Source organism: Oncorhynchus keta, chromosome 12 (assembly GCF_023373465.1).
Source record: "Oncorhynchus keta strain PuntledgeMale-10-30-2019 chromosome 12, Oket_V2, whole genome shotgun sequence".
In the NCBI taxonomy this organism is placed as follows: Eukaryota; Metazoa; Chordata; class Actinopteri; order Salmoniformes; family Salmonidae; genus Oncorhynchus; species Oncorhynchus keta.
This window is the reverse complement of record NC_068432.1, coordinates 46,592,314-46,609,813: the sequence shown is the minus strand read 5'-3', so window position 1 is coordinate 46,609,813 and position 17,500 is coordinate 46,592,314. Positions and strand designations below refer to the sequence as shown.

The window sequence follows — 17,500 nt, the reverse complement described above, 5'->3', positions numbered from 1 at the left end:
CCATGGATTCTGTAGTAGGGGAATAGTAACCATGGATTCTGTAGTAGGGGAATAGTAACCATGGATTCTGTAGTAGGGGAATAGTAACCATGGATTCTGTAGTAGGGGAACAGTAACCATGGATTCTGTAGTAGGGGAACAGTAACCATGGATTCTGTAGTAGGGGAATAGTAACCATGGATTCTGTAGTAGGGGAATAGTAACCATGGATTCTGTAGTAGGGGAATAGTAACCATGGATTCTGTAGTAGGGGAACAGTAACCATGGATTCTGTAGTAGGGGAACAGTAACCATGGATTCTGTAGTAGGGGAACAGTAACCATGGATTCTGTAGTAGGGGAATAGTAACCATGGATTCTGTAGTAGGGGAATAGTAACCATGGATTCTGTAGTAGGGGAATAGTAACCATGGATTCTGTAGTAGGGGAACAGTAACCATGGATTCTGTAGTAGGGGAACAGTAACCATGGATTCTGTAGTAGGGGAACAGTAACCATGGATTCTGTAGTAGGGGAACAGTAACCATGGATTCTGTAGTAGGGGAACAGTAACCATGGATTCTGTAGTAGGGGAACAGTAACCATGGATTCTGTAGTAGGGGAACAGTAACCATGGATTCTGTAGTAGGGGAACAGTAACCATGGATTCTGTAGTAGGGGAACAGTAACCATGGATTCTGTAGTAGGGGAACAGTAACCATGGATTCTGTAGTAGGGGAACTAAGAATAGCCAACTAGTGACTGTTACAATGCATCAACGACAACAATGGTGTATTGACCTGTCCTGCGCCTTCGCTGTCTGACCCTGTCCCCGTCTGACCCTGTCCCCGTCTGACCCGTGTCCCCGTCTGACCCCTGTCCCCGTCTGACCCGTGTCCCCGTCTGACCCGTGTCCCCGTCTGACCCGTGTCCCCGTCTGACCCCTGTCCCCGTCTGGCCGTGTCCCCGTCTGACCCCTGTCCCCGTCTGAGCCGTGTCCCCGTCTGACCCGTGTCCCCGCCTGACCCGTGTCCCCTCCTGACCCGTGTCCCCTCCTGACCCGTGTCCCCTCCTGACCCGTGTCCCCGTCTGACCGTGTCCCCGTCTACTCCCCAGGCGTTTTGTGATGAGCTGGATACGATGATTCAGGACCAGCTGAAGAGGGGAAAGACCCCCACCAGCCTGTTGGCTCTGCAGCAGATAGCGGACTTCATGACCACCAGTATCCCCACCATGTACCCTGCAGCACCCCAGGGAGGCATGGCTGCACTCAACATGAGTGAGTAGAATACAGTTAACCTTTCTCTTCAGTCCTTAAATCACATTGTAATCTAATTCAGTGTTTCCTAAACCGGTCCTCCAGTTCCTCCAGCCAGCCCAAACCGGTCCTCCAGTACCCCTAGCCAGTCCAAACCGGTCCTCCAGTACCCCCAGCCAGTCTAAACCGGTCCTCCAGAACCCTCAGCCAGTCTAAACCGGTCCTCCAGAACCCCCAGCCAGTCCAAACCGGTCCTCCAGAACCCCCAGCCAGTCCAAACCGGTCCTCCAGAACCCCCAGCCAGTCCAAACCGGTCCTCCAGAACCCCCAGCCAGTCCAAACCGGTCCTCCAGAACCCCCAGCCAGTCCAAACCGGTCCTCCAGAACCCCCAGCCAGTCCAAACCGGTCCTCCAGAACCCCCAGCCAGTCCAAACCGGTCCTCCAGAACCCCCAGCCAGTCCAAACCGGTCCTCCAGAACCCCCAGCCAGTCCAAACCGGTCCTCCAGAACCCCCCAGCCAAAGTCCTCCAGAACCCCAGCCAGTCCAGTAACCGGTCCTCCAGACCCCCAGCCAGTCCAAACCGGTCCTCCCCCCAGCCAGTCCAAACCGGTCCTCCAGAACCCCCAGCCAGTCCATGTATTTAATGTATTACGAAAGTATCACAGCTGATTTAACTAATGAGGGGATAGATGATTAGGTGACCATTTTGAATCAGCTGTGTTCTTTCTGGAACAACATCAAGTCTGTAGCTGCCTGGGGCTACTGGAGGAGAGCTTTGGGAAACACTGATCTAATGTAAATGTATACAGAGATAAATACACCGTATGAGCTATATGTGATGCATGTACCCTGCAGCACCCCAAGGAGGCATGACTGCCTTCAACATGAGTGAGTATTATATGTACATGATGTAGAATCGCTAGCTAGTTCGCGGAGCACTAGTTTGTTACATATATACTGAACAAAAGTATGTGGACACCCCATTCAAAGTGGGTTTGGCTATTTCGGTCACACCCTTTGCTGATGGGTGTATAAAATCGAGTCCACAGCCATGCAATCTCCCTAGACAAACATTGGCAGTACTGTAGAGCTCTGACTTTCAACGTCACGCCGTCATAGGATGCCACCTTTCCAACAAGTCAGTTCGACAAATTTCTGCCCTGCTGGAGCTGCCCCCGGTCAACTGTAAGTGCTGTTTTTGTGAATTGGAATCGTCTGGGAGCAACAACGGCTCAGCCACGAAGTGGTAGGCCACACAAGCTCCCAGAACGGGAACGCAGAGTGCTGAAGCGCGTAAAAATTGTCTGTCCTCAGTTTCAACACTCACTACTGAGTTCCAAACTGCCTCTGGAAGCAACGTCGGGCACAATAACTGTTTGTCAGAAGCTTCATATAATGGGTTTCCATGGCTGAGCAGCCGCACACAAGCCTAAGATCACCATGTGCAATGCCAAGTGTTTGCTGCAGTGATGTAAAGCTTGCAGCCATTGGAAAAGCGTTCTCTGGAGTGATGACTCGCACTTCACCATCTGTCAGTTCGATGGACGAATCTGGGTTTGGTGGACACAACCTGCCCCAATGCATAGTGGCAACTGTACAGTTTGGTGGAGGAGGAATAATGGTGCTGTTTTTCATGGTTTTTCATAGTTCCAGTGAAGGGTAATCTTAATGCTACAGCATACAATGACATTCTAGACGATTCTGTGCTTCCAATTTTGTGGCAACAGTTTAGGGGAAGGCCCTTTCCTGTTTCAGCATGACAATGCCCTCGTGCACAGAGCGAGGTCCATACAGAAATGGTTTGGCGAGATCGGTGTGGAAGAACTTGACTGGCCTGCACAGACCCTGAACTCAACCCCATCGAACACCTTTGGGATGATTTGGAACGCTCACTGTGAGCCAGGCCTAATTGACCCAACATCAGTGCCCGACCTCACTAATGCTCTTGTGGCTGAATGGAAGTAAGTTTCTGCAGCAATTTTCCAACATCTAGTGGAAAGCCTTCCCAGAAGACTGGAGGCTGTTATAGCTGCAAAGGGGGGACCAACTCCATATTAATGCCCATGATTTTGGAATGAGATGTTCCACGAGCAGGTGTCCACATACTTTTGGTCATGTTGTGTATATATGACCCTCTCCAGTGTCTTCAGCCCCTGACAATAATGCATTTGAATGCATACGTTATGGAGGTATGTATGAGGCATTTGGCTCCTGTGATGTGAATCAATCTACCAAGAGTAAATTCTGTAGTGCAGTACACTGTACCCCAGCACCTAGGGTACCTAGCTAGTAGACAATACCCCAGCGCCTAGTGTACCTAGCTAGTACACTGTACCCCAGCACCTAGTGTACCTAGCTAGTACACTGTACCCCAGCACCTAGTGTACCTAGCTAGTACACTGTACCCCAGCACCTAGTGTACCTAGCTTTTACACATTCATGCTGCTTTGTGTGTTTACGCACAGTATACGTCAAGCACTTAGGTCCCCTCAGGCCAAGATGGTCTCCGCTGAGTTCAGAGGTCGGTAGTAGTGTTGTAGAATGCAACTACATTAACCATAGACGCTTTGTAATTATAGACGGATAGACTCTGTTTAAATTGACATTCTTTGTTGACTGAGGTGAGTGAATGAAATTCAAAGGGCTTTATTGGCATGGGAAACATATATGTTTACATTGTCAAAGCAAATTAAATTGATAATAAACCAAAAGTGAAAAATGAACAGTAAATATTTCACTTACAAAAGTTCAAAAGGAATAGAGATGTTTCAAATTTCACATTGTCTAAATACAGTGTTTTATAACGATGTGCAAATATTTCTCTGTTTCTCGCTCTCTCTCTCTCCCTTTACAGGTCTGGGCATGGTAACCCCAGTGAATGACCTGCGTGGATCTGACTCGATCTCCTATGAGAAGGGAGAGAAGCTGCTCCGCTGTAAGCTAGCCGCCTTCTACCGCCTGACAGACCTCTTCGGCTGGTCCCAGCTCATCTACAACCACTTAACCGTAAGACAGCCTTCTAATGTACTTCTCTAGTGGCTTTATCCACTGCAATGTTATTAAAACAGACTCCTAGCCAGTATGAAACACCAGAAGAAATATGTAGGACAGGATCTTGTTTATTTTACTGCAGTACATTGTAGTGCTTTTGCACATTTAACCTGCAGAATATCTTTTCAGAAAGCTCAGCAGGAAAATGTAGAGTTGTCTTGTTTGGTAAAATTAGTTGAGTAAGCATTATATTGTTGATGAAACATCAAAAGAATGTGAAAAATATTAACAACTGCATTCTAGTGTATGTGAGCCATTTGGTGTAATTCCCTAGGTTTGTTTGTTTGTTTGTTACTTGTTAAGACCACCATCTGCACTCATGTCTTCCAGGTACGGGTGAATTCAGATCAGGAGAGGTTCCTGATTGTCCCTTTTGGGCTTCTGTACAGTGAAGTCTCCGCCTCCAGTCTGGTAAGATTCTCCCCCAGTGTCTCACTCTTAACAGCTGCCTGCATAATGTGTGACAACGCTGTGAACTAATAGAATATGTTCATTTTATGTTATGCGTTTCAAGTAGTGATTAAATGAGCGATTGTCATTCATCCTCCATCATCCAAACACAGAGGTTGTCCAACTTGTAATTTTACCTGCAAATCAATTGTTAAAATGCCAGCATTTTTTTTTTTAGACATCTGTGACATTTGTGTTCTGTGACAACTGAACATTTTAGTGGCCTTTTGATGTCCCCAGCACAAGGTGCACCTGTGTAATGACCATGCTGTTTAATCAGCTTCTTGATATGCCACACCTGTCAGGATAATCTTGGCAAAGGAGAAATGCGCACTAACAGGAATATAAACAAATGTATGCCAAAAATGTTAGCGAAATAAGCTTTTTGTGCGTATGGAACATTTCTGGGATATTTTATTTCAGCTCATGAAACATGGGACCAAAACTTTAACTATACTGAACAAACATATTAATGCAACATGTACTCTACCGTACTAACCTGTGTTAGTGACAGAGTGAATTGACCGAGTGAAAAGAAGGATGCCTGTACAGAATAAAATTATTCTCTTCATAACTGTTGATAATTTTAAGTATGGTGGTGGCTGCATTATGTTATGGGTATGCTTGTCATCGGCAAACACTAGGGAGCATAAAAATAAACGGAATAAAGCTAAGCACAGGCAAAATACTAGAGGAAAACCTGGTTGTCTGTTTTCCAACAGTCACTGCGAGGAAATCTATGGCAAAAATTGAAAATGATCGACAACTGACTTGACAGAGCTTTAAGAATTTAAGAACAATGTGCAAATATTGTACTGCACAATCTAGGTGTGCAAATCTCTTAGACTTACCGAGAAAGCCTTGCAGGTGTAATCACTGCCAAAGGTGCTTCTGCAAAGTATTGACTCAGGGGTGTGAATACTTGTGCAAATGTGATATTTCTGTATAAAAACATGTTTGCACTTTGTCTTTATGGGGTATTGGAACATTTTTGAATTCAAGCTGAAACACAACAAAATGTGGATTAAGTCGAGAGCTATGATTACTTCCTGAAGGCACTGTACATGCTGAGTCACTGGTCCTTCAAGGCCGAAGCTGCCGTCAACTCTTGGTCCTCTGCCTGTATCATCTGTTTAGACTGTTAATTTCACTGACGCTGAGTTCGTGTTGTCTTGCCAATTTCTACTGTAAATCTGGCAAGGCGGCCCAAACCGATCTGGGACTCAGGCTAGCATCGCATTGACTTTCTGCTGCCTGTCTGGTCCTATCCAAGGTATATGTTATTTGTTTAGATTAATCTATTTTAGCAATAATACCTGAGAAGTTGCGTGTGACAACTCCTGACATGGGCTGTTCTGAGGCCTGAGGTGAAGCCAAGGGATACAGCCCTTTGAGGGAGTTGTCAGACGAAACTACCTGTGTTCGATGGCATTATTGATTGTCTAAAACAGTTGACCAAATATTAATAATGAGTACATTTGTTTTGCATTCTGAAGTTGCTACCCAAGCGAGTTGGTTGTTTTTTTTTCTCATGTTTTGACCCAGTTATTCATTCGAATCATTCTATTCATTCCACGTTGCTATGCTAAACAAATAATTGGCTTGTAGCTAGCTAGCAGAGATTCAATGATTAAAAAGAGATGAACTTCAATAACTAATCCTATCCAATAGGCCTACATAGGCAACAAGTATTTTGGTTGGCGCGTCCGAGCTAGCTAGTTTCACGTTCATTCTTGGGCTAGCTAGCTAGTTTCACGTTCATTCTTGGGCTAGCTAGCTAGTTTCACGTTCATTCTTGGGCTAGCTAGCTAGTTTCACGTTCATTCTTGGGCTAGCTAGTCTACTGACACTGGAGTGATCTTATGTGTTAAATGATACATTGTTGCACAGGTCATAGTGGCAGACGGGCAGATTTATACAACCCCCAACTGTTGCAAAAATAATAGTAGCATGGAAAAGTAATGTATAGATGCTGAGTGAGATTAAGTTTATTCATTTCCTGCCTGGGCTGTGGGACAGTGGAATTATCACATTAACAGGTTGTGGTATTTTGTGGGGGGAGTTGTACCACAAATCTCACATACAGTATCAACCAATCAGCATTGAGGAACCAAACAACCTGTTTTTTATAATAATTGTTCACTTTTTGATAATTTTATAGCATCACTGTGGGCTTTCATAAGGCATGGACTCACTGTTGCCTGTCTGGTCCCATCCCATTGAGCTACATTGTAATGTGTCTGATCATTTAAACTCTGTGTCACATCCTAGGTTAAGATTAATACACAAGGGGAGATAGTGGACCGAGGGAGCACCAACCTGGGGGTCAACCAGGCTGGCTTCACTCTCCACTCCGCCATCTACGCAGCTCGGCCAGACATCAAGTGCATCGTACATGTTCACACACCGGCTGGAGCTGCAGTAAGTTTCCAGTGATTTCTAGCAACAGTTGTGGAAACAACCAGAGCAGCTCAGTACATCGGTTTGGCTCAGTAGTGTGAAAAGGGTATATACTGGTCACATTGTCATGCTCTTCTTAGTGATATGAGTTTTGGTAAAACTTGGGTCTTGAAATAAGTGTCACTCGTCTCTTCCCATGAATTTGGCAGGAAACATGAGTAACAGTTGTCAACTACCCGATCTGTGGTGGTGAATAACTGCAGTCTGTCTGTGTTTCAGGTGTCGGCCATGAAGTGTGGCCTGTTGCCCATCTCTCCAGAGGCCCTGACCCTGGGGGAGGTGGCCTACCATGACTACCACGGCATCCTCATAGACGAGGAGGAGAACGTCCTCATACAGAAAAACCTGGGCCCAACTAGCAAGGTATCGGAGGGAGAGTGTGTGTCACACTCTAGTCCTTCCCCTTGGCCCTAACCCTCTTGAGAGAGAGAGAGAGAGAGAGACTAGTCCTTCCCCTTGGCCCTAACCCTCTTGTGAGAGAGTGTCACACTCGAGTCCTTCCCCTTGGCCCGAACTCTCTCTAGTGCAGGGCCCTCCAACACTGTTCCTGGAGAGCTACCCTCTGCTAGATTAAGGTGGGAGTGAAAACCTACATGACGGTAGCTCTCCAGGAACAGTGGAGGGCCCTGGTATAGTGTTCACAGATCTAAAATGTCTGGATCGGTATAAGCAGTGTAATTGCCTTTTATAGATCTACAACCGCTCAGGTTTAATGCCGAGGGCGATGGGAATGAATTGGGACAAGCTACAAGCGAGTGTAGGTATACTGAGCACCTGTGTTTTGTATTTGTCCCCCAGGTCCTGATCCTGAGAAACCATGGTCTGGTGTCTGTTGGGGAGACTGTGGAGGAAGCCTTCTACTATATCCACAACCTGGTCACTGCATGTGAGATCCAGGTAGGACACTGCTTTCAGCTCCTACTTGGATTTTTGTGAGAATCTGTTCCAGGGCAGCTGCTCTGCTCCTATGCTGCTCTGCTCCTATGCTGCTCTGCTCCTATGCTGCTCTGCTCCTATGCTGCTCTGCTCCTATGCTGCTCTGCTGCTCTGCTGCTCTGCTCCTATGCTGCTCTGCTCCTATGCTGCTCTGCTGCTCTGCTCCTATGCTGCTCTGCTCCTATGCTGCTCTGCTCCTATGCTGCTCTGCTCCTATGCTGCTCTGCTCCTATGCTGCTCTGCTCCTATGCTGCTCTCATTTAAGTCTGCTAGCAGACGCTCTGCTCCATGCTGCTCTGCTGCTCTGCTCCTATGCTGCTCTGCTCCTCTGCTGCTCTGCTGCTCTGCTACTCTGCTGCTCTGCTCCTATGCTGCTCTGCTCTGCTGCTCTGCTCCTATGCTGCTCTGCTCCTATGCTGCTCTGCTCCTATGCTGCTCTGCTCCTATGCTGCTCCTATGCTGCTCCTATGCTGCTCTGCTCCTATGCTGCTCTGCTCCTATGCTGCTCTGCTCCTATGCTGCTCCTATGCTGCTCTGCTCCTATGCTGCTCCTATGCTGCTCTGCTCCTATGCTGCTCCTATGCTGCTCTGCTCCTATGCTGCTCCTATGCTGCTCTGCTCCTATGCTGCTCCTATGCTGCTCTGCTCCTATGCTGCTCCTATGCTGCTCCTATGCTGCTCCTATGCTGCTCTGCTCCTATGCTGCTCCTATGCTGCTCTGCTCCTATGCTGCTCTGCTCCTATGCTGCTCCTATGCTGCTCTGCTCCTATGCTCCTATGCTGCTCTGCTCCTATGCTGCTCCTATGCTGCTCTGCTCCTATGCTGCTCCTATGCTGCTCTGCTCCTATGCTGCTCTGCTCCTATGCTGCTCCTATGCTGCTCCTATGCTGCTCTGCTCCTATGCTGCTCCTATGCTGCTCCTATGCTGCTCTGCTCCTATGCTGCTCCTATGCTGCTCTGCTCCTATGCTGCTCCTATGCTGCTCCTATGCTGCTCCTATGCTGCTCCTATGCTGCGCTGCTCCTATGCTGCTCTGCTCCTATGCTGCTCCCAGCCTTCAATAAATGATACGTTGTGTTGTATTATTATAAAGAGAGGCTTATATTGTTACTCAGACACAATGCTAGCTCTGTGAGCATTTGCCAAGTGTGATGCAGAGCAATTCATACCCAACAGAATACTTTCTTCTGCATGTGACATGACTGTGACTGAATGACTTTGTGTGTCTGTGTGTTTCCAGGTGCGCACCCTAGCCAGTGCAGGAGGGCCTGATAACCTGGTGATGCTGGACCCTGCTAAGTATAAGGCTCGGCCGCGGTGCTCTGAGCATGTCGAGGGCTCCACACACCCCAAGTGGCTGGTGGGGGAGCAGGAGTTTGAGGCTTACATGAGGATGCTGGATAACCTGGTAGGAAGGAACGGCCCTATTCAAGTTTATTAGAAAAACATTGCATGACAATAGATGAAATGAACACATACAATCACAGAATGATAAACTACACCAAAAAAATGGTGTGAAATATGTAAGTTCATGTTCTACTGTACAATTAGTCTTAACTTTCCATACAATGCTGGAAAAATATATATTTTCATAGTCGTTTCAAGATATTCATGTAAGATTAAGTGACTGATACTGTAGATTATTAACTACAGGGTTTGATATGCATTATTCTCACTGCACTATCCTCACTGCTTTATCCTCACTGCTTTATCCTCACTGCGTTATCCTCACTGTATTACCACAACACCATCTAACTGACTGTGTTTCCGTCTCTCTAGGGCTACAGGACGGGCTATCCCTACAGGTGCCCTGCCCTGAGAGACAAAGCTAAAAAGTTCAGCAGCGACGTAGAGATCGCTCCCTCAGCCACGGGCTACTCCTATGCCGAGGATAGTGACTCGGGCGCTCGCTCCCCTCTCAAACTCAGCTTTCAGAGGCAGCAGCGCGACAAGACCGGCTGGCTCAACTCGGGCCGGCCGGAAGAGGCCTACGAGGAAGGGCCCGACGGTGGCAGCCCCAAGTCGAAGACTAAGGTGTGGACGAACATTACACACGATCACGTCAAACCCTTGCTGCAGTCTCTCTCGTCCGGTGTCTGCGTGCCAAGCTGTATTACCAACTGCTTGGTCTGTGCCTACCTTATTGTTCATAGTTAGACATACAGTTCAGCTATTTGATGAACGGGCAGCGGGTTGGCACTCTAAGGTTCGGGGGGAAATGGATCCTGGGATGTAGTTAGAACGTGTGATATATCTACTTCTCCAGATGACTCCAGTGTTGGTATTAATACTCTATCCAGTCTGTTTAAACCCTTCTCTCTGTCTCCAGCCAGTCTGTTTAAACCCTTCTGTCTCTGTCTCTGTCTGTCTGTCTCTCTGTCCAGTCCAAAAGACAACACTGCTTTAACTGTTTAAGACAGATTTATACATTTTCTCAATTCTCCGTTTCCATTCCTTTGAATATTAACTTCTTTGTTCCTAATCCCCACTCTGTCTAAAGTAGTTTTCTCTACTAACCTCTCTCTTAAGCAGTTGATCCCTCTCTCTCTCTCTCTCTCTCTCTCTCTCTCTCTCTCTCCTCTGTTAGTCCCACTCCTCCTCTTTTCATCCTCTGTTCCCTAGAGCTTTAGGGTGCCAGCCCAGCTGTCCAGCGCATGCTGTGTTGCATGAGTAGTCAGATGCATTATGGGTGCTTGCTGGGAGGAAGAGTGATGTGGGCGTGGCTCTGATGTTGCTAACCAACCACTTCTGCTGCTTTGGAGTTCTTTTCGTTCCTTTCTGTCTGGTGTTGTGCGTCTGTAGCTTTTCTAACTGTGCACCCAGGGACGTTATTGCAGTGTGAAACTGAAGCATAATGATGGATTCATTTACTAAAGCAAACCTCACACTGTTCAATGTTCAGATGTGTTGCACAACATATTTTACTGCAGTTAATGAGATGAGGGTATGACAATATAATGATTACTAGCTAATCTAACAGAATCACACACTGAATTTATAGACAGTATCCCTGTTTTTAGATGCACTTTAAAGCTAGCATGCCCCTTTTTTTATTTTTTAGCATTGTTTGATGTTTGCACACAGGAAGTGACCTAATCAGCCAGACCGCTAATCACATGTGGAGCTTTTACAGTTAAAGTGAAAGACGGGGTGTATAGTGCTCAAGACCACTCTGCTTTCGGTATGGAATCGGAATTCCATGAGTCATAGCTTGCTTTTTTATGACTCCTCCCCCTCTATTCCCCAATTCTCAGCCATTCCCCCAAATGCCCCTAATGATATAACATGCCATATTAGTTCCCCTCTTTCCAAATTTCATTTCGGTTTTTTTAAAAATACTCAAAACTCCTAAAGTGTTCCAGTGCATGAGAGGACTTGTATAGTGGGTGAAAAAAGAAAAGGACATTTGACCGGTCTAACTTCTGAAACGATTATCTCCTCTGGGAAAGTAGGAGAAAGTGTTGTTGTGAGACTCAGTACATATTCAGTGAGTATATCATGTTTACATGTCCATCCCATGTTCCTATCCTAGCTACAAACCATGCAGGTACCCTTTGCCTCTACCTCATCTAGTTCTTTTTGATTTTGCACCTAACTGCTTTTATACAGCTCAGCCGAAACATTTCCTCAGCAGAAAAGAACCCATAGCTCATGCTTCTCCAAGGAAAAATGCAGAGTAACTTTTCTAAAAGAGCACTGATGTGCACGGAAGCTTAAGTTAGATTTACTTGCTGCTCATTCAATCTTATCTGTGTCTGAGAAAGAAAGGTCTCCTATTTTTTATTTTCTTCCTCTGCCTCGGGCTGAGCCTCGGGCTGAGCCTCGGGCTGAGCCTCGGGCTGAGCCTCGGGCTGAGCCTCGGGCTGAGCCTCGGGCTGAGCGTTAGCTATGTTCAGGTCTAAACAACTCTGGCAAGAACTCCAGAAACAGTCCTATTCATTACCTTCCAAAAGCTCCAGAGTATTTCTTCTTAGTTGTTTTCTACTTCTGTCATATAAAACATGTCAGTAGTAGATGAAAATACCATAGAAGCCAGGGCATCCCTTTATATATAAACGTAAACTAAAGACCCTTTAACTTGTATTTTAGATTTTTCTCCAATTAGTTTTTCAGTCAGTGGTGGACGAGTCTCGTCTGTCGTTGTGTTTCTCTCTTTATCCCTGTTGTCCTGTTACTATTACTGTACGTTACGTTAGCCTGGGAAATGACTTGGTGATGCTCACGCCTCACCCAACTGCCACTGTCTCGCTGGTCCACATAGCTTCTACTGTACTGTAAGCCAGCACCATCTCCTCACCCCTCCACATCCTCACCTCCTGCCTCACCCCTCCACGTCCTCACCCCCTGCCTCACCCCTCCACGTCCTCACCCCTCCACTTCTTCACCCCTTCGTCTTCCACAGTCTCTTGTCATCTTGTGATGCCTTCAGTTGCTCTTTTGTGTTTTTTGTTGTCATTTGTATCTGTTATTGAAATCTAACCGCAAGAGTATCAATGATGATGATGATGATGATGGTGCATCTTCGAGTAATGTAGGAGGGCCTACACATTTCCATCAAGTCAATAAGAAAGGGTCAGATGCTTGGGCTTTAGGTAATGGGATAGGGTAACTTGATACTGAAAAGCATTGACTAGAACTGTTGTAACAGCGAGCCATCTTGACAAAAGGTGCATCATCATTGGTTCACTGCCTCCAGGTGTAATATATATATAGAACTCCTTCACAGAATCATTTGTACCTTCTCCCCCATTATTTCTGTTTGAAAAGCATGACCTATTTATTATAGTTCTTTAAAGCCTGCATAGTCTGTATATTTCTAGATTTTGTTTGCTTTTTTTTCCCCATGTTATTTTGGCTGCCTCATTTTGTTTATTTTAATTGTTGGTATGGTGATTACAGTGGACAAATGAGGAAGGAATGCGACAGGCTGCAGTGGCCAATCAGTTTGTCCCGCTCAACACAAACCCCAAGGAGGTGCTGGAGATGAGGAACAAGGTATGATGTTGATACAGTCATTTCAACATGGCTTTGGTCTCGACCATCGACTCCCGAAGTGGGTATTTCTCTTGCACACTCTCCATTATGGATTTAAAAGCACTGGATTTGTGTAAGGATTGCTAGAAAGGGAGATTCCACCATTGATAAATCCATGAGAGGTCATGAGAGGTCATGTACAAGTGCACACTTCGGGAGAAGGGTAGAGAATCTAGATGTTTTTCTGTCTTGACCGTGGCTTTGTATCCAAAACCTCTCTTTCTGTCGACTACCACCGTCCTCTAGATCAGAGAGCAGAACCTGAAGGACATCACAACGGCAGGGCCAGAGTCCCAGGTGCTGTGTGCTGGAAGCATGGTGGATCGCTCCTTTATCCAGGTGAGTCCCTCCTGCGCCCCACCCCTCCTGCACTACGCACCGCCCCACAGCCAGGCAACCCCTGCAAAATGGCAATATGTGTGCTGCTTACCCTGAGTCAGACCTGCATTCAAATACTATTTGAAATCGTAAAAAATGCTTAAACTGGGCTGGATTTAGTTACCTGGTGCAATGTAACAAATACAATCGTTCCAAAACTGCAAACCCCGCACTCTAAGCACACTAAAGCAAATGCTAGAAGTATTTGAATGATTTCAAATAGTATTTGAACTCAAGTCTGACCTGACACCCCCCCCCGCTGATATTTAAGTGAACCTAACTTACCTTATTCTTTGACCACAGAGAAGTTCAGTGTGGCAGGTAAGTAACATGGCGGTCAGAGGTAAACCTCATGCTGCGTCACAGGCCGGGTTGTGTTCATCTCCTTTGGGTTTGCCGCGTCCTTTTGTTGGCTAACCCCAACATGCTGTTAGCCTTCAGGTCTGTCAGATTGCTTTCATGACTTCAGAGTTGAGTTTGCATGTTGTTGGTTTACCCTCTGAGGTCCTGTTCATTATCTGACCTTGGTTGGATCCCACTCATTTGCTGTTAGTCAAATTGTGTTAACTTACACGCTTATTTCTCTCTGTGAGAGAATTCGTTTTTGAGGAGATTGCAGAGGCCACTGTTGGAGTGTTTATGTTCTAAACCTTAGGACCTTTATTGTTACCTGAATCGAACAATAACTGCTGGTTGTCTCTGAACTGTTTCTTCACTGTTTAGCTGTAACTGTTGGTAGCGTCATTTGAGAGATATGATTGAAATATACTGTCTTATGTTTTGCACTCGGTTTGTGTTTTCAGTACATTCACACTTCTATGTGAAGTGTGGTCTTGCAATGCATGGGCCTGGCATCTTTCTTACCATTATCATGCTTGACTGCCCCATTTTCCTCACTGAAACAAACTCTGCATGTGTGTGTGTACTGTGTGTGTGTGTGTGTACTGTATGGTGTGTGTGTGTACTGTATGGTGTGTGTGTGTGTGTGTGTGTACTGTATGGTGTGTGTGTGTGTGTGTGTGTGTACTGTATGGTGTGTGTGGTGTGTGTGTACTGTATGGTGTGTGTGTGTACTGTATGGTGTGTGTGTGTGTACTGTATGGTGTGTGTGTGTACTGTATGTGTGTGTGTGTGTACTGTATGGTGTGTGTGTACTGTATGGTGTGTGTGTGTACTGTATTGTGTGTGTGTGTGTGTGTGTGTGTACTGTATGGTGTGTGTGTGTGTACTGTATGGTGTGTGTACTGTGTGTGTGTGTACTGTATGGTGTGTGTGTGTGTGTGTGTGTGTACTGTATGGTGTGTGTGTACTGTATGGACGTGTGTGTGTGTGTACACTGTATGGACGTGTGTGTGTGTACTGTATGGACGTGTGTGTGTGTACGGCAGGGTTTCTGTTAGGAAAATGTGGCGCTGGACAACGTGACCGGGAACATTTTAATTTAAAGAAATTCACCAGACCCACGCATTGGGTGTGTAACCTATTAGAGCCTCCATCCACGATGCTCATAATGACAGAAATCACATTTAGATTATGGTAATTCATCTTAACAAAACATGCAACTCCTGTAATGAAGCAGCCAATAAAACCTCAATTTTCAAACATTTACCAAAATGCAAATTGGGGCAATGCACCATTCTAAACAGCGCATATGATATGAGCGGAATAGGACCGAGATGACAATCCCTGTTTGAAATTTAGAAAGAGGGTGAATCTAAAGATACAACAACTAGCATGGGTTGCTAATATGACTAGGATTGTTCCTTTTGGCTTCTGCACAACGAAAGAAAGTTGATATGAAAACCAATAGAACAGAAGAGGAATGTTGCATGAGGAAGTCTTCCATAGGCAGCGCGTGACAAAAGGCCTAGATGATTGTAAGTCGCTCTGGATAAGAGCGTCTGCTAAATGACTTAAATGTAAATGTAATGATTATTGAGTTGCAGCTGTCAGTGGAAAAACCTCTCAAATATGTGAAGACGATGTGTCTGGAGTATCATTTAAAATGTTGAGACAAGAGGATGAGGAGTTGTGTGTGGCAAAAATAGCCTACAGGTGCGACTATCTCTAGAATGAATCCATTCGGCTGTCTTCTGCCAATTCTTACACATTTATTGTTTTAGGTAAATTGTTTGCCGTTTGTTTGTTTGTTTATTTTGATCAATTCGCCATTACATATGTTGCCAGCAGTAAATGAACCGTTAATCTCCCTCATTTTGTTACAATGCATTAACAGAAATGTATGTATTACTAATTAGGCCTACTGTCATTTCTCATTCTCAGAGTTGAAACGTTTATTGGTTTATTTCATAACCATCATTTAAGAGTTGTTTTGTCTGTTGTTTGGAGTGCTCCATGTGAGTAATGAGCACGTGTCTGTTTTTTTCTGTCTACTTAATGCCTGAGCACACATAAGTAGCCTACTTGGCATGCTGGTGCAATTGTAGGAATGTGCCCATTTCGTATTCTCAGTGACCACGTCCACCACTAATAAGCTGAGCTTCAGTCATTTTTTTCTTCACCTCACAAAGTAAGTAACAAATACATGATTTATTCTTTACCACCCATAAATCAAATCAAATGTATTTATATAGCCCTTCGTACATCAGCTGATATCTCAGTGCTGTACAGAAACCCAGCCTAAAACCCCAAACAGCAAGCAATGCAGGTGTAGAAGCACAGTGGCTAGGAAAAACTCCCTAGAAAGGCCAAAACCTAGGAAGAAACCTTGAGAGGAACCAGGCTATGAGGGGTGGCCAGTCCTCTTCTGGCTGTGCCGGGTGGAGATTATAACAGAACATGGCCAAGATGTTCATAGATGACCAGCAATGTTAAATAATAATAATCACAGTAGTTGTCGAGGGTGCAGCAAGTCAGCATCTCTGGAAGAAATGTCAGTTGGCTTTTCATAGCCGATCATTAGGAGTATCTCTACTGCTCCTGCTGTCTCTAGAGAGTTGAAAACAGCAGGTCTGGGACAGGTAGCAGGTCCGGTGAACAGGTCAGGATTCCATAGCCGCAGGCAGAACAGTTGAAACTGGAGCAGCAGCACGGCCAGGTGGACTGGGGACAGCAAGGAGTCATCATGCCAGGTAGTCCTGAGGCATGGTCCTAGGGCTCAGGTCCTCCGAGAGAGGGAAAGAAAGAGAATTAAATTCACACAGGACACCGGATAAGACAGAAGTACTCCAGATATAACAAACTGACCCTAGCCCCCCGACACACAAACTACTGCAGCATAAATACTGGAGGCTGAGACAGGAGGGGTCAGGAGACACTGTGGCCCCATCCAATGATAACCCCGGACAGGGCCAAACAGGAAGGATATAACCCCACCCACTTTGCCAAAGCACAGCCCCTACACCACTAGAGGGATATCTTCAACCACCAACTTACCATCCTGAGACAAGGCCGAGTATAGCCACAAAGATCTCCGCCACGAGCTCACTGGAGTGGGAAACTCTGAGGGCCTGGAATAGAATAGTTGATACAATCTTGCATGTTTGCTAGAGAGCTTCAGGACTGATCCAGTTGATTGATTAGATACAATGTTGCACTTCACTAGCTGTAACTCAAATCAAGCCCGATAGAAAGGGAGGCAGACAGGCTGAGTAGAGAGATGACTGGGATTTGAAAGAACCAGATTTTTCTTTGTTTTTATTTGTCTGCTTTATGTATTTTTACTTGGTTGATCAAGGTCAACGGCTGCATTGGACATTGAGTTCCATGCACTCGCTTAGGCCAATGATCACGGTGTATCAGTGTGTCCTTATGGTAGAGGCCAATGATCACGGTGTATCAGTGTGTCCTTATGGTAGAGGCCAATGATCACGGTGTATCAGTGTGTCCTTATGGTAGAGGCCAATGATCACGGTGTATCAGTGTGTCCTTATGGTAGAGGCCAATGATCACGGTGTATCAGTGTGTCCTTATGGTAGAGGCCAATGATCAC

General features: G+C 45.8%; 1 protein-coding gene across 12 annotated transcripts in view; it reads left to right on the top strand.

The window, feature by feature from the left end:
* The window catches only part of add1 (adducin 1 (alpha)), a 55,382-nt gene that overhangs the window by 28,018 nt on the left and 9,864 nt on the right, over positions 1 to 17,500 (top strand). For 8 of the 12 annotated variants that reach the window (XM_052458479.1, XM_052458480.1, XM_052458484.1 and 5 more), the window contains exons 3-12: positions 1,095 to 1,257; positions 4,093 to 4,244; positions 4,620 to 4,700; positions 7,011 to 7,160; positions 7,419 to 7,562; positions 7,998 to 8,096; positions 9,377 to 9,544; positions 9,916 to 10,263; positions 13,036 to 13,131; positions 13,417 to 13,509. In XM_052458479.1, the coding sequence (XP_052314439.1) occupies positions 1,095 to 1,257; positions 4,093 to 4,244; positions 4,620 to 4,700; positions 7,011 to 7,160; positions 7,419 to 7,562; positions 7,998 to 8,096; positions 9,377 to 9,544; positions 9,916 to 10,263; positions 13,036 to 13,131; positions 13,417 to 13,509 (1,494 nt within the window). The remainder of the gene's footprint in view (positions 1 to 1,094; positions 1,258 to 4,092; positions 4,245 to 4,619; positions 4,701 to 7,010; positions 7,161 to 7,418; positions 7,563 to 7,997; positions 8,097 to 9,376; positions 9,545 to 9,915; positions 10,264 to 13,035; positions 13,132 to 13,416; positions 13,510 to 17,500) is intronic. The other 4 variants (XM_052458481.1, XM_035759216.2, XM_052458488.1 and 1 more) reach the window with 1 other exon arrangement.